The sequence below is a fragment of the Gallus gallus genome, chromosome 1 (genome assembly GCF_016699485.2).
Source record: "Gallus gallus isolate bGalGal1 chromosome 1, bGalGal1.mat.broiler.GRCg7b, whole genome shotgun sequence".
Taxonomy (NCBI): Eukaryota; Metazoa; Chordata; class Aves; order Galliformes; family Phasianidae; genus Gallus; species Gallus gallus.
Window position 1 is genome coordinate 50,638,488 of NC_052532.1, and position 24,024 is coordinate 50,662,511.

The 24,024-nt window shown below is 48.1% G+C and overlaps 3 protein-coding genes and 1 long non-coding RNA gene across 7 annotated transcripts; 1 reads left to right on the top strand and 3 right to left on the bottom strand.

Moving 5' to 3' along the window:
• Positions 1-2,957, bottom strand: ATF4 (activating transcription factor 4). Of its 2 annotated transcripts, none has more exons than NM_204880.3 (3): positions 2,735-2,957; positions 1,494-1,805; positions 1-942 (listed from the first exon to the last, which is right to left on the bottom strand). In NM_204880.3, the coding sequence occupies exons 2-3, from the start codon at positions 1,705-1,707 to the stop codon at positions 92-94; spliced, it is 1,065 nt and encodes a 354-aa protein (NP_990211.2). In that variant the 5' UTR covers positions 1,708-1,805; positions 2,735-2,957; the 3' UTR covers positions 1-91. The 2 variants fall into 2 exon arrangements, with proteins under 2 accessions (NP_990211.2, XP_046762423.1); XM_046906467.1 differs by having other exon boundaries at positions 2,343-2,802.
• Positions 2,958-3,425: 468 nt separating this feature from the next.
• Positions 3,426-11,752, top strand: LOC107053686. Of its 3 annotated transcripts, none has more exons than XR_005848998.2 (3): positions 3,426-4,845; positions 5,573-5,930; positions 7,767-11,752. It is a non-coding gene; the product is annotated as an uncharacterized LOC107053686 (long non-coding RNA). The 3 variants fall into 3 exon arrangements; XR_006932712.1 differs by having other exon boundaries at positions 5,745-5,930; XR_003077727.3 differs by having other exon boundaries at positions 5,573-11,752.
• MIEF1 (mitochondrial elongation factor 1) lies at positions 11,599-21,726 on the bottom strand. The gene is made up of 5 exons (XM_416248.8): positions 21,037-21,726; positions 20,121-20,269; positions 19,821-20,001; positions 17,100-17,362; positions 11,599-16,005 (listed from the first exon to the last, which is right to left on the bottom strand). The coding sequence occupies exons 2-5, from the start codon at positions 20,262-20,264 to the stop codon at positions 15,199-15,201; spliced, it is 1,395 nt and encodes a 464-aa protein (XP_416248.2). The 5' UTR covers positions 20,265-20,269; positions 21,037-21,726; the 3' UTR covers positions 11,599-15,198.
• On the bottom strand, positions 20,239-21,726 carry LOC124417586 (MIEF1 upstream open reading frame protein-like). The gene is made up of 2 exons (XM_046907934.1): positions 21,037-21,726; positions 20,239-20,269 (listed from the first exon to the last, which is right to left on the bottom strand). Exon 1 carries the CDS (start codon positions 21,414-21,416, stop codon positions 21,204-21,206), a length of 213 nt encoding a protein of 70 aa, XP_046763890.1. The 5' UTR covers positions 21,417-21,726; the 3' UTR covers positions 20,239-20,269; positions 21,037-21,203.
• Positions 21,727-24,024: the final 2,298 nt, after the last annotated feature.

The window sequence follows — 24,024 nt, forward strand, 5'->3', positions numbered from 1 at the left end:
TTGCAAGTTTACTATAAAATAATTTATTAAGACACCATACACAGCTTAAGCAGCAAGCATATATACATGCACATGAACACTACTGACTACCCTACTCAGGGACTCTAGCTCTTTTGACTTTGGCCTTCCTTACCTCTTCAATCAGATCTTTCAAGTACTGGATTTCCTTACTCAGGGAATCTGCTTTCTCTTTCAGGGCCTGATTCTTCTGTTCCAAATCTCTGCACTCCCCTGACAGCGCCTCCTGTTCTGCCCTCTTCTTTTGCCGGTAACGTGTGGCAGCTGTCTTATTTTGCTCCATCTTTTTCAGTTTTTTATCTATTTTCTTTTCTCCTTTCACCTTTGCTGACGCTACCTTCTCAGCAGGGTGGTCATATGGTTTGGACCGCACAGAGCCACAGGCGGCATCTGTAGGGAACGGGTTGTCATTGGGTGATCCGAGTGAATTGGTAGGACTATGTTGGGGTGTTCCCAAATAAGAGTCTGGGCTCATGCATATTCCACTATCATCGGAATGGTTCTCCTCCTCTTTCTCTGACTTGGTGATCACTACCAGAAAGGTGGGGCCCTCCTGTTTCCTTTCACCTTCCAGAACATCCACTTCACTACCTAGTTCTAAACTAAATGAATGGTCTGGAACAGAAGTCAGAGACCCTGGGGAGAGGGGAAAAGACCAGAGGGAAGATAAAGGGCCCATGGGATCTGCTCCAATTGGAGATTCAGGGAGATTGGTGATTAGATCAGGTATGAGTGGAGGTTCTTTGTTGTGAAATTCCTGGGTGGTAGGGTTAAATAGGAGATCACACGTGTCTTCCAACGTGGCCATCAGCTCGTCTGGTGAGACGGTGGCTTCCAGATGTTCCATACCTAACAGGGCATCAAAATCAAATTCCTTCAGATCCATCTTCTCCACCATCCACTCCATGCCAGAGAAGGCATCCTCTAAACAAGGGAAGAAACATATTTTTCCATGAGACAACACAAAGTAAGCTTCTAGAAGTTACCTAGAAAAAGCGCATACTAAAAAACTAACTTGTTACACCTACCCCTATTCTTTTTAGCAGTAGAGAAGATCAACTACCACAACCTCCCCCCCTACCATGAGCTGGGGAAGACTGCCTGATACGATGTAACTGTCAACTGTGATGACATTCCATTCCTCTTACTCTTAACTCTAAGAATTCAGGGTTATTTGAAGCACACAACCACACTTGTTCCTTGTGATCTCTTCCAGGGAAGGCTACTCTAACAGTTGGCATATTATTAAAAGGGCAACAGAAGTGTCATTTTCCCCCACAGGCCAGCCTACTAACCAGCCATTTGCAATTGTGTAATCAGTGTTGTATGGATGCTTTCCAGGCCAGAACACATACACGTGATGTTGCCTTGCCATTCCGAGAACTTGCGCAGTTTGTTTTTGAATGGGAGGGTTATAATATTTATTATGTACCATCACCACTGATGTGCTTTCCGCACATGAAATAGTGCCTTACCCTGGCTGCTATCTATGGTGTTGCCTAAACTGTCCACAGCGAGCCAATTGGAGGAGACTGCCTTAGCCTTGTCGCTGGAGAACCCATGCGAACCGAGGGGCTCGGCCACCTCCAGGTAGTCATCGAGGAGTCCCAGACTTTCCTCAGCCACCGAACACGGCTGGCTGAAGGGGGAGGACTCCCCCAACAGCATCTCGTTGTTCAAGAGGCTCATCTTGGTCAGGTTTTAGTGCTTTGACGTCAAAGGATGTAGACAAGGAGAGGGTCTTTTTGTCGACTACAGCAGTGCTGCTGTGCGGTGCCTTGAAAAACCTGCAAGACAAGACATTTTTCACATGCATCAGTGCTTGTTCTACTGGAACAACAGCCTTCACAATAAAACACAGCCGCGGGGAGCGTGGTGGTACACCAGGCTTATACATTTTCGGGGCTGTATGCCTCGAATAAAAACTCGATTTTTATTTCCTTTTTAAAAGGCTCTTCTATTCGCATCCCCATCTCCAGCACAGCAGCTCCAGCCCCGGCTCCCCACGCCCCCCCGCAGCCCCGCCCACCGCGCCCTGACTCACGCCCACGCCGCAGCCATTTCGCGATCGGCCGCCTCCCGCTCCCCACCCGGCCCCGCCGCCATTTTGTGCCGTGCCACGTTGCCACCTCGTGTCGCTGGGACCGCCATCAACGCGGGGGGTGGGGGGAGGGCAGGGCACCTTTCTGTGCTAAGCTGACTTAGGGAGCAGGGGGATTCGGGTAAGAAATGCCACGAGAGCCTCACATCGTCCTATCAGGCTGGTTTCCACACCATCCCCCCCTCCTCCCCCGGCCAGCAGCGCTGCAGCATTAGGGGATTACCTTAATGCCCGCTCGCTGAAAGCCCCGCCTAAGTCCTCCATCTGCCATTCCCAATGCCCCTCTATCAAGGCATTCCCCTACACGACTAGGACACCCGCCTAGGGAGCTAACACTCTGGCAAAAACCTTACAAAACGGAAAAGCCCTGAGCTTTCAGGATGTGGGTTTGTCTAAAAATAGAGTATTACGGCTCGCTTTTCCTCTTAAAGTGTCACTTCCTGCCGTTTCCGTCACCCCCAAGTAGGTTTTTAGCCCTCACCCCAGATCCTATTGCCCAGGCAGCTTCTCCTTTGGGGTCCGTTTCACACCCCAGAACCCCGCTTTAGGAACCGGGGAAGGGGGGGGGGGCGGTGGGGGTTCACACAGCGTGTGCTCCCCACACGCGCTACTTACGCCATGGTTGCAGATGCCGGGGATGTGCCGAGGCCGCCGCCGCTGCTGCTGCGCCCGCTGCACTGGCCGATGCCGCCGCTGGCCCTGCCGCCCTTAGAGAGCCATGGCGGCTAGGGGGGGGGAGGGGGAGGTTTGGGGGTGGTGTGCTCCGGTCAGCGCCGCGCAGAGAGGTGCTACGCACGACCAGGACCACAACTAGTTAGCTTAGCCAAGGGCACACAATGAGGTGGCGCAGCGCGCGCTCCCCTTTTATAGACAGCCGCCGAAAGCAGAACGAGATCCGGCCTGATGTGTCCTTCCGCCCTTCGTCACCCGCTCTCGTCAGAGCCCTCCGGTCTGTAAGCCCACTTTCTGGGTTTCTCTCCTTCCATCCTGCTGCGGATTAACCATAAAAGCTGTCAACAATAGCTTTCCCTCCGTCGCGGACTGCTGGACATAGGGACTATATGGTGTTCCTCCGCGCAGCCACCTCCCAGCCGAGAAGTGCGGTCACGTGACGGAGCAGCTGAGGACGCTCCTCCCGCCCGCCGGGGAGCTCAGGGGGATTTGGGGGGGTGGGGGTCCTGTTCCTGCCCGCCAACAAAGCCGTAGCGCTCAGCGCGCTGATTGGCTGGTGGCGTGGTATTCACGTGCGCGCTGAGCCGCCATTGGCTGAGGCCCAAAAGAGGCCAGGTGGTGAGGCAAGTGGCACGGAGGAGCCGGAGCGGTAAAATGGCGGCGGGAAGGGAGCGAGCATGTCTTCCTTCAAGCACCACACTTCCTTTGTTACTAACAGTTCCTTACGCGCTTCACACGAAGTCCTGTCCCCTCTCCAAGCACTGTTCCCTCTGCATTCTTAACAGCCCCTCCAGACGATGCCCAGCAGAGTTGAGGGCAGAACTCTGCTGAGGAGAGTCACTGCTCCCTCAGATAAGCGGGAGCCTCCCTGCCTGCTACCTGCCCCACGGAGATAGGGCTGTGTGGGGTATGGGCCGTGTGTTTGTGTCCCTCACACCCTGCCAGCCTTGTAGCTATGGCGTAACATTGGCCTGGGGTGGTTTGTGAGGAGACACAAGGGCAGCCATTACTCAGGTGGAGGACAGCATTAGTGGGTCATCTACACAGCCTCACAGCCCTAGCAAGCAGCCCCACCTTGGGAAGATTTTCAAGCACTTTTACGTTATGTTTTTTCTTGACTAAATCAGCCAAGTGAGAAGGCAGCCCTGCTCCCTCACCTCTAGCCCAGCCTGTACGTTTCTAGCAGCTCCTCTGGCCCTCATCTGGTTCAGCTAACCCCATATTGAAACCCATGGGGAACAGATGGTTTCAGTCTCCTCATGATTCTCTGAGGATGCTAAAGAACCACATGCAGCTCTGAGATAGCTGGGAAGATTGCTACCCATGTGCTCTCTCAGTACCCAGCCTTTGGTTGCTTTCCCACGTTGCCAGCCCTACAGCACACGATCAGCTCTGAAGGTTAATTGTAGAATGGCTTCAGTTGGAAGGGACCTTAAAGATCATCAAGCTCCAACCCCCCTCCATGGATCATTACTTACCCAAAACATTATCACCCTGTCGGTCAAACTCCTCTTGGCTCCACTGCAAAAGGCTTCCTTGTTTTCCAGTTAGGGCTGGTTAGTGTTTGTGTACAGCCATGGCCTTGGCTCAGTTTGCACAGGTATAGCTGCCTGGAACTCATTAAACAGCTTCACTGATAATTCCAGAGGACAGGCATGGCCAGGGAAGACAGTCATGGCCAGGTTTCTACTTTTAGCAGCAGGATGTCACCATCACCGCTACAGATCGGAGTATGTCACTCCAGCTCTGTAAACTGAACATTGGCTGCTGAAAGAAAAACAACTTTTCCTCTGCTGTGGTGTTTTGTGGCTTTGGTGTGTGTTTGTGTGTTTGTTTGTTTTGGTTTGGTTTTGCTTTTCTAGAATCAAGCATTGATTTTTAATGGCTCACTAAGATGGAAGAGGCAGCAGAGAAAAATGCTCTCCAATGCCAGAAAACACGATAGCAACTGAGTGATCTCAGATGACTGCTCTGATACGTGTGCCAATGAGCAGGCAGATCTGGCTTCAAAGCAAAATTCAGAGGATGGATGCAGCAGCTTCCAAAGAAGCCCGGTAGGTGATTGGATTGGGTGGATGAAAGGCAGCATCTCTGTGTTTTGGCTGGCTGAGGGAGGGCTCTCGCATCCCCCACATCCAAGTGCAAAGAAAAAGGTGATTGTACCACTGTAATTGTAGCAAAATAAACAGAAATGCTCTACCCACCCAATCCTTCCTCTTGAAATGGTAATTATAGATTTCTGCAGAAAGGACTCTGGGTATGTGTGAGCAAGAATCATACAAGCAAAACTGATGCCTGTAATGAGGAACTTAACCCAGATCTGCCTGTTTCCTGGCTGCCCACTTCCCTTTTTATTTTGCATGTGTGGAAATTTGTCTGCATTTTGAGCACCAGACAGGTTGGGGTTTTTTTGTTTGTTTTGTTTTTTGTTTTTGTCACCAACCTTAATTCAGGAAGTGAAATCAGGTAACAAAAAGCCAGCCATTTAGTAAGTGTTATTTCTCCCTGTTTCCTGAAAGAGACTGCAGAATTATCCTTGTTACATAATTTTAATGAGATATGTCTCTAATTCCATTACGAAACACATCTCTGCTTTTGCAGATATTACATCAGAGGTTTCTCCTTTAAGGCTTGAGTTTTGTGACTGAGCTAGAAGATAATTCTTCAAGCCTAAGTAACAGTTCCTTAGGAATTTTTTGTGCAAATAAAATAGCAAATGTTTTCTAAGCAGAGAACTACTAGCTACCCACTAACTCAAATGTTCCTTTTTTACTACTGCAGAATATATTTGTGGCTTAGATGTGTGGAGAGAAGCCTGATAGCTCTGAAGAAAATTGAATTTGCAGCACAAAAAGATGGCTTCTGAATGAAGATTAATGTGTGTGCACGGTCAATAAACTCCTGATGACACGTTAACAGCTTTAGCTCCGCTGATGTTGTTTTCCTGCCTTAGGCATGGTACCTCAGCAGAGAGCTCCGGCGATAAGTCAGATCCATCCATATCCAGAAGCGAAGGGCCAGCTGCGGGCAAGAGGAGATGCTCATGCAGAGCTCACAGCAGGATAGAGGCCAAAATGACCTTGCTGGGGAGTGACGAAATGCTCAGATATATATACAGCACTGCAGAAAGCACCAGGAGGTAAACTGATTCTCCTCCATTCACCCTTCTTTTTCATAGAGATGGAAGGTCAACATGTGTGCTTGCTTTTTTTCTGTCTGTCTGCCTGTCCTTCTTTCTGTCTGTCTTTCATTTTAAAAGCTAACATTGCAAAGGAAAAGTTTTTCTTCTATCAGCAAATGTACAGGAGATAAACATGCTGTATGCTGTGTTATTAAATACACAAAGGGAAGACGTAAATGTTTCCATAGTAACATCTCTTTGCACAGTCTAGCTGGCCTGTATATGACGCTCAGGGACTGTCAAGGGGGGAGGCACTTGTGGTGCTGCATAGCGGGAAGCGAGGAGGGGGATGTGGGGGATATGCATTGCCAGGGCATTACCAGGGCCAGGAAGATAACCAGCAACAGTAATGCAGATGGAGATGCTGGCCCCTTCCTGGAATGCTGAGGCAGCCAGGAGGGTTTGCAGGCCCCATGGTGGCTCTGTCAGAGTGCCTTGGGCTCCTGCAGGGTCTCACACCCCGGGGGGGGGGGGGGGTCCTGGTGATAATTTCTGTCCTTTGAAGCTTCCATTCATGGGCGGGACAACAGGAAACAAACCCCAGGCATGCAGCCTAACTCTACACTTCAGTGAGCAAAGAATTTCCAGACACCAGGAGGAAATTTTCTGGCAGAGAGTGTTGAGGGAAACACAAAGATGGATTGAGGCAAAGTGCTTATAAAGTCTGAGCAATTTTGAGGGAGAATTACCTACAGTCTCTGCAGTTCAGGGTAATTTGCAGTGCTTGGTTGCTTCTCCCCTCATGCGGCACAAACGGATAACTGGAGAATTGGTTCTGCCAGATCCTCGTTGTAAGCTCTTTAAGGATTGCTTTATAGACCTTCCATTTTAAAACCGGGTGAAGAGATGAATATATGTGATTAAAGATCGAGCTGGGAAGTATTAGTGTCCATTTTTTATTATGTACAAACAAAAAATAAGTTAGCCATATGCTGTGCCTCGTTTGTTTTGGACTGGTGCACCAAATGGAATCTCTAATAAATCATTCATCGCTTACCCACCCCCTCACTTTCTTATGTTTCCATCCTGATAGGTAAATATCACTGACATTTGAAAGGAGGCTAATAAAAAAAAAAGGATTAAATCTGCAATTTACATTTGCAACTTGCAGTTCAATAATTTCAGACAGATATGGAAACACTCCTGGTTGTCCACCTACATTCTTCTTGCTGAGCAAAAGCAGGCATGCCAAGCACATGCTGATAGCTCACAAAATACATTTCTCCAGAGGCTCAGTTACTCAGAGCTGGACAGGCTGCGGCCAGCTGCCATGAGGAAAAACATTGTGCAAATCCAGTAAGAGGGAGGTGAGATTTAACTTGTAACTTGCCCAAGCATGAATTTCCTGAGCAAAGCTACAACGGGTTGCAAATGATGTTTAGCAAAAAATATGTGCGAAGGGGAAGGGAGCTGACTTTTGTTCAGAGCATCTGGGGATTTGGGGGTTTTCTCATCTTCCAGACGCATTTTATTCTGATGAAAGGACTTGAGGGTCAAGTATAATCCCTTGTGTGTATTAGCACACATGGGAGCAGCTTAGCACGCAAACGAAAGCCTTCCAGTTGTCCAAACAATAAAAGAACAGAATCATATCTCATTGGAAACTGCTGTTCTTCACCAGGGCTCAATTATGCAGACCCAGTGCAGATGCGTGTGCACTCAGCACCCACTGAAGTGAAGATGCCTCAGCAGCATCTGCTGGAGCCACACATGCCAGGTGCCTCGTGCCTTGCTGTGAAACAGGATGAGGAGAGTGACAATGCAAATGCTTTTTTTTTGTCTTTAACTTTCCAGGAGTTGGGATCACTGATCCTTACGAGTCTCTTCCAACTTGGGATATTCTGTGATGCTACAACTCTAACTTCATGTAACTTCAGAGCGTATTGAAAGGCAAGGAGGAGAAACTGCAAATGCGTGTACTCTGTTAATGAAATCAAACAGGATCCTGAGGATATCTTGTATGTGTTGGTCTCTGCTGCTGGCAGATTCAGCAGGAGCACAGGCATACCAGGCAGTTCAGGCAGAACTCTTCAGCTCACCTGGGGATCAATCAGAGTTGAGGCTGTAGCTCCCTGGGTCCATAGGGAACACTGTAGCCATTATTTTGTAATCCTTCTCCACTCTGTAAGCAAAAGCTCTTGGCGGCTGGAATTTACCAGCAGACTTTAATCTGTTTCAATATATGTGTTTGTTTATGGGGGAGGAGGGGGAAATTCTTGGTGGATGTTGATATGTTCCGGATACCAAGCTGATAACCTTTGCCTTAGAGACTCTCATTTTTCCCTCCTGAGGTCTCTGCACTGGGATATTTGGCAAAGGAAAGAAGATTCTTCCAGAAGTCTGCTCTGCTCCCTACACTTCAGCCTGGGGTGGTGGCTGGCATGGGCAGCCTTGGCACAGCCTCCTTAGGTGCGTTATGGAGGGATTGGCTATGGACTAGCTAGAGAATAGTCACTCTAAATACCTTGTGGCCAAAGCATTGTCTTGAGTAGATGTCGTGGTTTCTCAGCCTGCTGCCCCTCTCATTTGTGCCACTGTGGTGCTTGGTGAGGGAGCTTTGCAGTGCTGCCGGCAGGAAGATGTTTCTGAGCTTGACTTTTGTGTGAGCTCTGTCTGAGGAACCAGGCACAGCAACCCACCTGTGCCAGGGGGTATTGCTGGCCTGCTCTTTCAGCATTCAGAGGGTGAGAGCTTTCCTGGGATTGTGACAAAGGTGGGCATCTCCTCTGGGTCTGAGGCAATGTAGGCGCTGTTCAGGAAGGTAACATCTGAACGTCTTGGTCAGGAGTTCTCAATGACACTCACTGATCTTCAAGCTGAACACTCACCAGAAAAGCGAGTCTCCCTGAGGCAGTGCATATTCCATCTGACCATAAAAGGGCTGAGTTTGTCCCAAGCCACTCAGTTTGGGAGAACACTGTGCCCACAACACCACACATCTTCCTTTGCAGTGCATAGTGATGAAGATGGATCACTCTTCCTACTTTCTCTTCTTATGCAAGATAGCAATTAGTGTTTTGTTGTTGTTGTTGTTGTTTTTAAGAGGGTTGTTATTACACATCACTAGTTCGTTGTTCAAGAAAAGGCACTGTCCTAGATGCTTGCTGCTGTCCCTTTGTGGTGATTTAGGAATGAAGGGAAGATTTGTGACTTGGTCACGCGCTTGCCTCAGCAAAACCCAACCTCCACTTGAATGCCAAGAAGCTGGGACCCCAGCCAACACTCTCTGACAAGCAACGTGGGAGTGATGTTCTGTGGGATTACTGCATCTTCTGTAATCTTTGCTTTGGCATATCTCAAGCCCTCTGACAGCATGTCACCACTGCTATAAACAACCAGGAGCCTGAACATAATTCAGATGATATTATCTAGGTAGCTGAAGGTAGTTATGTCCAAGGCCATAACTAACCGCCGCACTAAATAAATTCAAGAAGTTGAAGGCAAAAATGTCTCTTTGCCATAGTCCTTCCAGGAATGATTGCATCTTTGCCTTTCAAAGGAGCCTGCCTACAGCGCATTGTGAGTTCTGACAAAATGTCTGGCATGGGACCAGGTAAAGAGCCAATGCACTCCATCATTTGCCATCTGTGCCTTTGTATCTGTTGCCTACTATGATCATGTCCCTTGCAATACTGAGCAGAATGAGACAAGGAAGCCTTACGGGACTGGGATCATTGCAGTGGGATGTCTAACAGGGCAGTATGTCACTGCTGCCTTTGCTTCTGTGGAATGGCAATGATTCTACCACAAGAGGCAGGGGTAGGGGTGGGCTTAAAACACTTAAAAACTCAAAAAAAACCCCAAACCCAGAAAACTTATGGAAGCAACTTTTGCTTGTTATTCATATGGAGAAGGCTTTTCATGAGGAACGTGGATAGAATTTATAGACATACGTGTATATATATATATACACATACATACATATTTCCCCTGAGAAGTTTAGCACTGAGTTTGAAAAGACAGATTGAATTGCTACTTAGCTACTGGAGCCAGGGAAATTGAACCAGCAAAATAAAAACCCATCTGACTTTTTTAGTGTGCTTAAAGTGATTGTGTTCAGACAGCGACTACTGCACAAGTACTTTGGAAAGCTTAAGATGGAGAAAAGTTTGAGTTCCATATGCCAAACTCCTGCTCTCCCGCTATCCGTAAAATGACAAGAATACTTTCTATGAATGGAACGACTTCAAGATCTCTGCTTTACCCTTTGGTCTGACCAGTCTCTTCAGCCTCACCATTTGCAAGGTTATTGCACAGGATCACATACTACAAAGATATTATTAGCCTGCTCACCACTCCATTTCTGGCTCAGTGACTTGTGAATAACGCTGTCCTTCTCAGAGTATGCTAATAAAACTACTACACCATGATTGCATAGAGGACATACTTGTTGCATGACAACTATTTTAAGAAGGTTTTGTATCTTTTGAATTTTTAAATGTAAGCTTGGCTACATTCATTTCCAGGCCAAGACTGTGCTTATTTAACAAGGTATGCTCTCATAAACTGCTTGTTCGTTAGGCTAAGAACAAAAGAGAACCGGAGTGTTTGCAGAGAGCCATTTGTGCTGTTCTTTGCAGCAACCTTTTGCATACATGAAATAATTACCATGACTCCACTCAATTATTTCTTCTCTCCATTAAACAAACCCTATCTTTTGATCTCACTGTGCATGCCGGGACAGCTTTTATGCAAAAGTGCAAACTGCTACATACATTAAATATGGATTGCAAGCCCTAAGCTTTCCAAGGGCATTAATGCGAGGGGTGTCATAGCTGGCACAGCTTCCACAGAGCAGCTTGTATTAGCTGTTCCCATAAGAGACCATATGATGTGAAATATGCTTGATCTCACCTGATCTGTTTCTATCACGGAACAGATTAAAGGGAAAAAAAAATAGACAAGGGGTATCAGGAATGCTAGAGATGGAGACTCCGTTTCTAACACAGCATATCCTCCAAGCTAGTTAAATGGTAATTGCTTAGCCCTCATTAAAACAATTCTCACAGGATGTCTTTACCCTAGCGTGTCTTTTGAGAATTAAGGAGCAGGGATTCATCAGAAGTGGCATCACTTCATGGTTCTCTTTATGTCAAACACTTCCCCCACCTCCCCAAGCAGACACATAAAACTGGGGCTTGCTGCGTGCCGGAGCTATAGCAACTTCCTCACCGCCCCAAGGCTGATGCTTGGATAAAACAGGAGCGCACTTGGGCATGTAGAAACAAAGGTGTCACTGAGCCAAGGGCAGGGAAAGGCTGTGCAGGAAAGTCAGTATTAAAAGATGCACGGAAGCCTGTGAAGTCTGGAGAACCACATGAAGCACGGGTGCTGGCCCAGGCATGTGAGCTATCAGAGAAAGGAGACAAGGCGGAGAGCCATCATTATCTTGTGACTGGTGCAAGCACTGACAGGAGCAAGCGTGCTGCAGCACCAACCTACTTGTTCTCAAGGCAGCTGCAGAGCGCCCCAAGCTGCAAATGGAAAGCAGGGAATCAGCAAGGGGCATGACCGTCCCCTGAGAACCGTGTGGTGCAGAAAGCTGTCAGCAGAAAGGTGACGCCCCTCCCTGGCACAAAAACAGAGAGATGTTCCTTTGTTTATAAACACATCAGAGACAAACAGGTTACTGTGGAAAGTCATTTTATTTCAGAATGTCACGCACTCTGTCACAGACCATGCACTTGAGACTTTCCCCTTTACAAGTCCACAGCCTCCAGACCTAGGAGCAACAGGGCATCATCTCTTCACTGCACACTGCGAGTACCCACACACACACACAGAGTGAGGGTCGAGAGGCAGCAGGCAGCCTCTTGGTTCCGTAATTGCTTCTGAACACTTTAAAAGAAATTCATTTGAGCCAAAAGATTAGTGGTAAAGCTCAGCGGCAGTGAAAAGCCACCGCTGAGCGAGTTGGTCCTTGCCCCGCAGTTACAGAGAACCAGATGACAATCTCGTGAGAAGCTTGTGGAAGCTAAGCTATAGCAGAACACACCAAGGCATTCCAGGAGCCCAGGCAGCAAGCAGGCAATGCATGCCCTGGGCCCCTTACAATCAGTCTGTCTCTGGGCAGCTCTGCCAGGAAGGTGGCCGAGAGCTGCCCTTTTCACATTCATCTATAGGTCCTCCTGCTCTGTGCTACAGCTCTGGTGAGAAAGGAGCCTACGTGTAATTCAGCCCTCCTGGCTGTACGTCAACACGTGCACTGCATTTAACGCTGAAAGGTGCTGATTCGAAAGACTCTGCAACAATCCATTTGTCCACAAGCTTCGTACAGCTTTAGCGTAAGTTTCCTGCATAGTTGCTCTGTTCCTTCTTCCCTGCCTTTATCACCCCTTGCACTTGACCCTGCTCTTGAAACACTCCTCATTGCAAGTGTCCCTGTGACCCATTACATCTTTGGCCTTTGCTGAGACTGCCACTGCCAGGGCAGCTGCTGCCCGTGGTGGTGGCTGTCCATAGGAGGGGAGCTTCTGCCTCCCAGGAGCGGGCTTGTGGCTAGCTCAGAACAGGGAAAAACTGAAGGGAAGAAATGATGGACGTGATTCAAGTGAAGTGGAGCAAAGTCTACAGAAAAGGCAAAAAGGCAGCTTCAGTCTCCATTTGATACACAAATTGAGCTCAATAGCAGCAAGAAATGGCCATAAAATATTAATTCATTAGGTTGCCAGGAAGAAATAAAAGCATTCATGTGAAAAATTCTATATACAGATATGTACGTGGCAACTGTTCTTAAGCAGCTCAGACAGTGGCTTCCTCCTGCTTATGTCTCACCTTTGCACTTATAGTCTCAGTCATTCCAAACCATGCTGCTGCTCAGTTCCACATGAAGACCACGGCATCGGATTCAGCACCAAGTGAGAGTGAGATCACACTGAAGAAATGAACAGAAGGGGAACGCCTGACAACCCCAATACGTTAATATTTTTGTTGACCTTCAAGTAATGAGAAGAAAGAGGAATTTCCCCAGACAGCCTGTGGGCTCCAAGTCTCATCCATCTGCTTTTAGGGTAGGAAGGCCGACAGAAAGGCAGTGGAGGGCAGGGAAAAGTGGGTGTAATCTGGGAACCAGAGTGAAGAGCAATCAACACCCGAGCAACAGTGACTGCTGCACAACATACGAAACACAAAGTCATACAAATGGAATTTGTTTACCTTTTACAGACTACAGACTTTACATACACGCACACACTTTAAAAAGTATGCATCTGGCAGTCTAGAAAATACCTGTAACCTAAGGATTAAATAATTTAAAATGCAACGTCGTGTTATCACTGTATACGGAATACTATCTGACACACTGTCTAAAATGGACGGATCGTCCGAGAAAGATGCTCCTACCCTCATCTCACCAGCACTGCCTCTAAAAAGAAAACAAGGAAAAAGACTCTCCTCCATGGTTCCACTCCTGAAACTCACCTTGAAGCTTCCCTGTCAAAGGGGAGTCCCGAGAGGAAGGGAGGAGAAAAGGATACCTGCTCCCTCTGAACTCTGCCTCCCTGGTTAGGGAGGCTGGACAGCAAGAGGAAAAAAAGGTGCTGAAGATGGGTTATGTTTCTGTAACACTGGCTGTGCTTGTCATTTGATACACATAGCCCCAGACTCAAGAGGGCTCCCACTCTTTGAAGACAGGAGGCCAAAAGGCTGACAGCAGCACAGAGTACATGCAGCTAGTGTAAGAGATACCCACAGTGCATCGGCTGCCCCCGAAAGCCACACCACAGTCCAGCAGCAGATGAGAAGACAGCCAAGGGAGAACGGCCTGACAGCAGAGGTAAACAGGAGTGGGCAGAAGTGCATGATCAATAGGTCCAACCATATAGAGTGGGAAGGTGTGCCCTCACCAGCTTTCTAATGGTAACTGTAAACTGGCAACACTGGAAAGTCAGCACACGGGAATGAGGAAAGTCAGCACATGGGAAACTGCGTCACCTCTGAGGTGCCAGGGGAGAGAACTAAAGCACACAGTGAGAGCAGATGGCAAAGACAGTTCCTTTCTAAATGCCAACTCTGCATATGAATAATAACATCAGCATATGGAACAGACCCTCTCTGATGACACCAGCTTAGCCCTATCACCCTTACCAACTTACAGCTGGTGAGAATCTGGCTTACACGTGCTTATTACAAAACCGTTTGAGGCATAAAGTCCTGCTTCCACCTCCTATAAACCAGAACAGCAAAAAAAAAAAAAAAAAAACCTCAGAAAAGATGAAAAAATAATCTCTGTTCCCATGTGCACCTCCCACCCTTCTTCCATAATCAGCCTCTCTTCTTCTAGGCCAGAGAGACATCTGAGGAGCTGCCTAGCTCCCAATTCCCATGGCCATTCCCACCAGCAACACACAGCAGACCTGGCTAGGCCGGAACAGCAAGCCCTACTCCTTTGGCCTCATCACACAGACACCACAAAAGCTTCTTCCTCCCTGCAATAACACCTGTGAGAAGTGCCTATACTGAAGGCTCTTGCAACAGACTGGACAAGCCTTTCTCCTGAACCCAGATGACAAAGGATGAGAAGGCTCTGTAGGAGCTGGAGCCATATGCGTTCTCCTCTTTCAAGAACTACTGCACTAAATACTGTTAATCATGATGCACTCAGACATACAACATACAGCCCTACACAGAACATCTCATTCAGTCTGCTCTGCATGACTTGGTAAAAAACAAAAAAACAAAAACAAAAACAAAAAAACAAAACAAAAAAAAAAAAAAAAGGGAAAGTGAGAGAGTGTGGTACAGGAGAGAAAAAGAAATATGGGGACAAAATCTGACCCAAGGAAAGGAAATGACCTCAGTGCAAGTCTGCTAAAGTTGTCACTGGATTTACCAGCCCACTTCCACCTTCTTCAGACCAAAACGGACTCACTGCAGCAAGAAAGACTCACTACAGGAGAAAGAAATGCATAGTTGTGTTGTTGGTTGAGTTTGTTGTTGTTTCGTTTTTGTAGACACTTAAGCATCAGCAAGATTTATGCAGAGATCTTACAGCTGCAGTTTTAGCCTCTTTTCCATAGCCAATGGGTACCTGCTGGGGCACAGATGGTGGAAATGGACCAGTAGCACCAAGAAATCCAGCGGGAGCAACAACTCCACAGCAGGAAATAATAATGAACCAAATGAACCAGAAGTAGATAGTGTGAGAGAGTGGGGGTGAGGGGGAGGAGACACATTTCAAAGTCCACCTTGGCTAAATCCTATCAATGTTTCCCCAGTTAAGGCCCCATTACGTCTGGAGTAAAACCTCTGGCTCTGAGAGGGAGCTGTAGAGGGTGTAGCCCAATTCATCCACCTCTTCTGGGGTGAGCTCTGAAAACAAGTTCACCTTGGGGTTCAGAGCACTAGGGAGGACGCCTGCCTCCAAGTAGCGGATCAAGCCCTTCAGCGCTTGCAAGAAGCGATCAGCCAGCACGTCCTGGGACCAGTTGGACTCCTCTTGGGACAGGTGCAGGATGACATTGGTGAGCTGGCTGGCAGTGAGGTGACCCAGGGCTGGGTTCAACTTGCACACAGCTTTGAAGATCTTCAGGCACAAGCAACGGCAGCCAGAATCACACTGGTCCAGGGCCCTGAGGCGAGCCGTTTCTGCTGGCCGCAGACTCAGTCGCCATAGGTTGTCATTCTGGGCCAGTCGGTGAGGTTTGGCCACAAGGACGATGTCACCCAGCGTGAGGGATGGTAGGAAGTCAATAAAAAGACGCCGTTCTGGATCATACTGGACTTCCAGTGTCAAATCTGCTGGGGGAGCTGCTGGACGGATCACGTAATCCAAGAGAGACCCAATTGCTGGCCAGTTGATGGATCCAGCTACAACTTTCTCAAAGGTCTCTGCTACAGCTTTGGGGGAAAGGTAACCTCCCACAACACAGCGGTCCCAGTAGCTGCTCCCACGGGGAAAGTACTCTGGGTTTTCCCGACGCACCAAGTAGAAGCCAGGAATATTCATGATAGTTTCTTCTCCGGGGATGCACGACCACAAGTTCTGCTCCAGCATCAGAGGCACAATAAGCTGGATATGGTCAGCTGTCACTACCTTTCACAAGAGAGAAAAGTTGGTAAGAACAAGCTTTCTCTCCACACCATTTCATTCACCGCCTTTTGGAATGCCCCCTGTTCAAAGGAACTTGGAATAAAGGTTCAGCTGCCTCAGTTTCCTCTCTGGCATTCACAGCCTCCTGTTGTCAAAAGACATCTTGATAGGCTATTTCCCATCATCAATAGGTAACTCTAAGGTATAATACAGATAAGGCTTATGTGGTTCTCACTATTTAGAGATCTTCAAATACTTCAGGACCTGCCATGGACTACATACAGAAGAATCATTTTACCTCCTCTTGCTCTAAGGTGTGAGAAGCAGCTGGCCCAAGGTACAGCAATGCCACACAATAATTTGAAACTGGAGGCATTTCTAGACAAGCTTAAGTTGCCATGTTCTAATTATTCCATGCTAGAACTAGGTGCTCACCTTGTCTGGCACACCGATGAGAAAAAGGTCACTAAAGATCTCTTTTCACCAGTGTGATTAAGAACCCAGATCTAAGTTTCACTTGACACTCAGCACGCCATTTCAGAGCTCTGACTCAAACAAAAAAAGCGTGCCTCTGAATCACTCACTTTAGCCATGGGCATTTTTCCACTGGGCAGATATGCAGCAGGGGCTGCTGTTCAGTCAAGGTCTGTCATGCATTTAAAAAAGAAAAAAAAAAAGAAAGTAGAAAAAAAAAAAGAGTAAGGAAGACCTACATGAATGCGAAGGAGTTCTAAGGGAACTATCTTCTATTTGGAAGAAGATAGAAGGGACGGAGAGAAAACAGAGCTGTACTGAAAAAGCAACAAGAAAAATACAGCTAAAGGGAGAAGGAAAGAATAGTCAAGACAGTCCAGAGAAATCAAAGAGCAAAAATCAAATGCTTTGCAGACAAATCAGCTTGCTTGAGCAGCTTGCTCAAGCTTGTCCAAACAGTACTGCAGCAATCAATGCCTGGCTTCACGGTGGGAAACGTGACACCAAGAGCCTTATTACAGAATAATGCTGTGCTGAGACAGCACTGCCAAGAGGGACGCCTGCAATGCTCCTGTCTCGTCAGCCTGCTGAATAATGACCCATCACGCGGCCCCAGGAATTACCTGCAGATCATCATACAGGCTGCCACTGAGATACATGTCACGCAGGGGCATGTCCGGCAGCTTGGCACGGAGGAAGCTGCGCAGCTCAGCACAGATGTCCACTGCTGCTTGCTTGGCCAGGGCCTGCTCATCTGTGGGGATAGCTACCTTCCTCCGGTAATAAGCGAACAGCTTTTCTTGCAGAGACAGACGAAGGCGGGATTTTTTCAGCTCCACTTGGCTCCTCTTGGCAGATGGCTTGGGTTTTGTGGGTCGAAAAAAGTCTGCAAGACAGAAGGAAGACTGTTGATTGTCTGTAGTGTTTTGCTGTGAAGTGATCTGCAGAAACACACCTCTTAGGTCCCAAAAAAGCTTACAGCAGACATTTTGCAAGCTTTATACAGGTATCAGTCAGAAGAAGAGTACTGAGAATCTTCAAGAATATTAATGGCTACGTGGACAGTTTTGCAGTTACATTTCACCAAAAATTCAGCACTGTTAGCAGTTCAGCTGCTTTTAACATGATGCCAGACCAACAGATCACTAAAACACCCCTGAACAACCATCATCAAGTTTCTAACATTATAATGGATTTTTACAACCCGTGAGCAAAACCCAGTTGTAACCACAGTAAGAGATCTGAGATCACACCATCTGCAATAAAGTAGTCATCGGGTCTCAGATCATCATATATGAGAATGGTAAGGTAGACAGTAAAATGATGGAGTTTGGAGCCAGTAGAGCTCAGGCAATCACAGCCTTAATGGAAACCTCCTCAAATTTTAACTGAATGAAGAGCCGAGAGCATGCTCTTATGTGTATAACAGCATCATAACGCTTTACATTGCTGCTTCAATTATAATGCAATGTCTAATCTGCATTGTTTCTCTAATGCCCTCTTTTTCAGGCTGCTTTCCTTAAGGAATGAGCTGGGCATCCCTCTCTCTCTCTCTCAGACTACTCTTAGCACGGACCTAGACTTTCAGAAGTCATTAGTAAGAATTAAGGAAGAATTAGAGATCTGGGGGATCTTTGGAAGGGCTGTGGAACTTAATAGAGTGCAGGAGAAGCTCCCAAATCAGTGGTGCTGTTAAGGCAAGCAGCTGTCACACACTTGTTTGGAAACAGGCACGTGGCTACCTCACAACACATACAGAATGGCTGACCAAACAGCACACAGATCCAGCTTGCTCAGCCTCAGCTGCTGCTGTCTTTTGTCTCAGTGGAGTCTTTTGGACACATTTCAGGATTTGTGCGACCAGGAAGTAACCCACAAAACCACAAAGTCTTTTTAATGACTATTCATGAAACAACTTATTTTTTCACCTTACATTTTAATTAATTTTTAACCTAAATACGTGAGACAAGTCTTAAGTGTTTTCATAGAATCAAAGAATCACCAAGGTTGGAAAAGACCCGCAGGATCACCCAGTCCAACCATCCACCCATCACCAATAGTTCTCACTAAACCATGTCCCTCAGTACAACGTCCAAATGTTCCTTGAACACCCCCAGGGTTGGTGACTCCACCACCTTCCTGGATAGCCCATTCCAGTGCCTGACCACTCTTTCAGAGTGTTCAGTCCACCAGGAAAGGTTTAGGCTCCAGTTTGAAGCCACTCCCTCTAGTCCTATCACTAGTTACACAAGAGAAGAAGCCAACTCCCAGCTCACTACAATCTCAATCCTCATCTTTGGTCCCAGTCTTCATCTTTGGTGAGTCCGATCAAATGGTCTTCATTCCCCCGTTACAGCTGTCTAGTTACTTAATGCTTTCTCAGCAGGAAATCTACTGCCATCCCAAAGCTGAATTTCTTGCAGAATACCTGGGAAGTTAAAGCTTGATTGTTGTTTTGCTGTTTCTAAGTCAGTCAGTCTAAGAAGGTCCCCCACGTTTTTTGTTTTAAATCTAAGTGTAAAACTTCCAAAAATCTCCTAAAATCAAACCAGTAAGAACAACAAAGCAACACAAAAATTCACACAAAAAAACCCACATATGGATTAAATTGCTTATCACTGCACTTGGAAGGACAACTGCCAAGGGCCTTTTTACAGCTTGCTGAAGACTAGCTTAGCGTTAAGCAGCACTAAAAAGGCCAAAAGTGTTACAGAAATTATTAGAAAGATCACAGAAATAACATGGAAAATAATGTTATAAATGACCGGTACAGTCAAGCTCAAAGGGAGGAGATTTAAGTTAGAAAAAGAAAACAATCTTTTACAGTGAGGGAGGTGATGCACTGGAACAGGTTACCTAGTGACGTGGTTGATGCCCCGTCCCTGGAGACCTTCAAGGCTAGGCTGGATAAGGCCCTGGGAACCTGATCTAGCTGTGTTGTCCCTGTTCATTGCAGGGGAGTTGGACTAGACGGCCTTCAGAGGTCCCTTCCAACTCTAAGGATTCTGTGATTCTATGATTCACCGCTTAAGTATTCTCTTAAAAAGAGGCAAATGAATTGGAAAGGCCAAAAGAAAAGCAACAAAGAGTTTCAAAGGAAAGTCTGAAGGAGGATAAAATTCAAGTCCATGAATTTATGAAAGAAATGAGAAATGCCAATAGACATGAATATTACTCACTAATTCCCAATCTGACTTCTAATCCTGGAAGCTAACAATAGATCAACTTAAAACAACAGCATCAAAATACTAGGCTAGAGAGAGCATTCTCTTCTTCCATGTTCCTTTAAAGGATTGACAGGCCAAGATGATTCTGCAACACGAAAATGCCACACTGCTCTGTACCTGTGTCTGTGGCTGAAGACTCAGTGGGAAGGGTCTGCAGGGAGCGGCTGAGGTTAGTCTTCATGTCCTGGCTCAGTAAGCGTGAGGAGGATCCCAACCAGTTTGGCTCTTCCCAGCTTCTCTTTCCCGACTGGTTCAAGCGGGTGGGGCTGCTGGGAGCACTGATTGCGCGGTCATACATCTAAAGGAACATCACCAGGCACAGTTTCAGTTGATAAGGGCCCGGTGTTTTTGCGTTTCTCCCCACCTAGTGCCAACATCCCATGTCTTTTCACTTCCCTCCCAACATCACCAGCTCACCCGTTTGACAGCCAGCGTGGCAATGCCCAGCATCGCAGCTCCACCCACGCCCAGCACGAGCCGGGCGTTGGACAGCACAAAGTCGATGGCTGTGCCAATGCCATTGTCGTCTTTTTTGCCTTTGCGCGGCCCAGCGCCCGCCATCTCACCTGGAAGGGAGCATCAAACAGATGGGTCACAACAGGGCAACTCCAGCTGGTGCTTCTTAGCCAAAGCATACCCCGTTTCACACCAATTTATCTTCTCAATCTAAGGCCTGCGACTTCGCTCATAGATGTGGCTACACAGACTGCCAAACTCTCATCCCTGATAAAATCTCGAGAGCCTCAGAGTATCCACTCTCAGACTCATATTTGACAACAGCTGGTACCAGGTATTTCAAAGACATCCAGGAGTCGGCACTGCAAACCACAGTGCACCACAAAGGGAACAACTCCTCGCTTCCACCTGATATTTACTCCTGCCCTCAAGGCTGCTGGGTTTGGTTTTCATACACGTCCTGTATAACACAAATGTTAATGTTCTCTTACGTATACACTTTGTTTTTGTTTTCCAAATCCCACTTAACCTCTGACCTTTATGTTTAAATTCAGAGAGATTCCCTAGTCAGCCACACATGCAAAATGCATTTTGCCATTGCTCTGCACGTGGGTGGATTGAAACTGAAAGAGAACACCAGAAAACTCGCAGTCTGATTCAAGATTACCTTTCTGAGGCAAAGGCAGATGAAGGGCCAGAGCCTGCCTGAACTTATGTCTTTTCTAAAGCCAAGTTACTGTTTAAAAGTGAACGTTCCTATCTCATCTGATCAAGGATCCAGGCATTCTTCATCGCAAGGCAAAAAATTATGTGCTTGCACAAAACTAACTGCCACGTTACCACAAAGAACAGGCCTACATGAGTATAAGGGACCTACCTGTGACCTAAAGCATTTGTACGGAGAACAGGAGAGCCCTCCTGGCGTGGCTGTAGAGGCACCTTCTGGCCAATTTCAAGGTAGCAGTGGGCAGGAAGCAGTCATCATCCCGTGGTAGGTGAGAGGATTTTAGAAAGGAGAGGGAAGCGGAGGGGGACAGGGAACCTCTACACCAGGCCCCCCAGCTTGCTCTGCAGGAAAGCCTGCCCCTTCTCCAGCTGCCTCTCCTTATCCTCCAGCCGCTGCAGCCCCCGGTTCTTGCGAAACTCACGGCGGATGGAAGCCAGGTAGAAATCCCGGTCGGTATAGCGCAGCCCGCGGCCCTCGCGCAGCAGAGCCCGGTAAAGGGTCAGGACGGCCTGCCGGGACCACGTTGCCATGGGGAACGGCCGGCCGATCTAAGGAGAGGGGAGGAGCGGGGGGCTGGGGCCACTTCCCCCTTCCCGGAGGGATGTTCCGGAGCTGCCGGGGCCGTCAGTTGAGGGCCGCGAGCCAGGCTACAGCGGAACCGGCGGGACCCCGCGGCCTCGTCAGGACAGCCCGGTACCGCTCTCTGCGCCCGCTGCCGGCCCGACCTCCCGCACGCACCGGGAAGGGCCGGGAGAGGCACCCCGAGGCCTCACGGCAGCCGCATCCTCCAGACGCCGCTCGCGGGGTCACCCAGCAACATGGCCGATCCCCCTCCGGGTCGTGACCCCAGGGCCAGCCAATCCGAGAGCGGCCGGGCCGAGGCCCCTAACGGTCTCCGCGCGGAGGACTTCCGGCCAGAGCGGGAGGCGGTGGAGGCGAAGCGCTGCTTCCCCCTGGCGGCGGGGCTCCGCCGTACGGCGAGCGGGAGGGGACACGCAGCGCCGCCAGTGCGCCCCCTGCCGAGCGGGAGGAGTACACCAACCCAGTTCTGCTGGTTGAGACTGCGGAAGGCCCGCCGCTAGGCTGCTGACGGGGGCTGAGTCCTTCAGTCGTCTGCTGAGGGGGCGACGGGGAAATAAGTCCTCAGAGCACCGTGCTGGCTCCTCACATGGGGTCCTGTCACAAAGGAGCCCAGCGTGGCTGCAGCACACACAGGTGTTCCCCAAGCATGTGGGCTCAGATGTGCCTGAATGCCATCAAGTGTGGGGAAAAGGATCACAGAATCACAGAATTATTAACGTTGGAAAAGACCACTAAAGTCATGGAGTCCAGCCATAAAGCCGTGCCTTTAATCGCTTTAGACTGTGTCACTTGGTGCCACATCTACCCTTTTCTTGGACGTCTCCAGGGACACCACCTCCATGGGCAGCCTGCTACAGTGCATCATCACTTTCGGAGAGGAAAATTTTCCTCATATCCAACCTGAACCTCCCCTGGTGCAACTTGAGGCCATTCCCTCTCGTCTTATTGCTGTTAGCTGGGAGAAGAGGCCAATCCTCACCATGTCACAGCCTCCTTTCAGCTTATTATAGAGAGCGACCAGCTCTGCCCTGAGCTCCTCTTCTCCAGCCTGAACGACCCCAGTTCCCTCAGCCGCCCCCCATCAGAATTGTGCTCCAGACCCCTCACAGCTCCGCTGCCCTTCTCTGGACACGCTCCAGGGCCTCCATGTCGTTCTGGTAGTGAGGGGCCCAGAACTGAACGCAGCACTCGAGGTACGGCCTCACAGTGCTGAGTACAGAGGGAATGTTTCACTGCAGTGGTCAACCTGGCCCGTGTACACAAGATGAAGGGCTGACTTTGTGCTTTTGGAAACTCTGTTTCTCTCAGGGTACCTTCGGCTGCCCTGGTACTTCTTGCAGAATAATTCATTGAATTCTGAGTCTTTACCTCCATGTCTGGAAATTCCTATGGCCACTGAGGGCACTGGGAGGCAGCTGTCAGAGCTGTGCTCTGCCTGAGAGACTGGAAGGAGCCTCCCAGCAACAAAACCCCTCTCCATCTCTTTTCCACCATTGCCTCCTCTACTATAAGCCTACTCTAGGGAGTACTCATTATTTCTCCTTCGCCATCTTCTCCCCAAATCCTAACAAAATATAAAACGTATCTACATATGCTGTGCCTCCCCTGGGTGAGAGGGTGAGAGAAAGAACAAGCTGTGTGTGACAGAGGAGAGCCACAACACTTCACACTGTCCTTAGCGACACCAGATATGATACCGATAGAACTGAACGGGAAGAAAACCAGAAGCTCTGGACTGGCTTGGTCTGTGCCAACCTCCTCTTGTTCATTTCCTTTCCGAGATAAACAGCCCCAATCATTTTGATCTCCCTTTGTGAGTGACTTCGCCATGCCCCTAATCAGCCCTTTCCAAGAAAGGCTTGCTTGAACTGCAGACAGTATTCCCAGAGAGGCTAAGCTGCTGATTTACATAATAGCATTATCATATTTTCCATATTATTCTCCTCTTCTTCCTTCTGCATGCTAATGTTTTGTGTGTGCTCTTTTTTAACCTGCATCAACTCACGGAGCCAGGATTTGTGTGATATTCATACCCTTCCCCGAGTTGCTGCAGGCAATCTGGAGCTTCATAATATCGTTGTGTGGAATTTTGTCTTAATTTTCTTTCTTACTTGGCATTTGTTAAGTTAAACCTTGGCAAATGCATGTTGTTGCCCATTTGCCACATTTGCATTTTACTTACAGTCCTTTCTGATCTCCTAAAGAGTCTATAGCTTTGAGTCATCTTTTAAAAATGTTTAGTATATTGCTCATCCTTCTTTTCCAGATCATCTGCTTAGACTCTGAGCTATATGGGACATCAGAGGCAGCCTTCATATTCCCTACCCTTAACCTTCTTCCAGAATGAATGCTGTTTTTTGAACTCTCCACCTGGATTCCTCCTTGGGTTGCCACATAAATACTTTGCTCTCATAACAGTTCTCTGAACAGGTGCACTGATAAGTCCTGTCCCTGAAACTCCAAAGTCTGAATCAATACATTCACAGCTACACGTTGCAAACCTTTGATTCGGTACAAATGAGATCAAACTGCTCCAAGATGTGCAGCGGGGTGAGC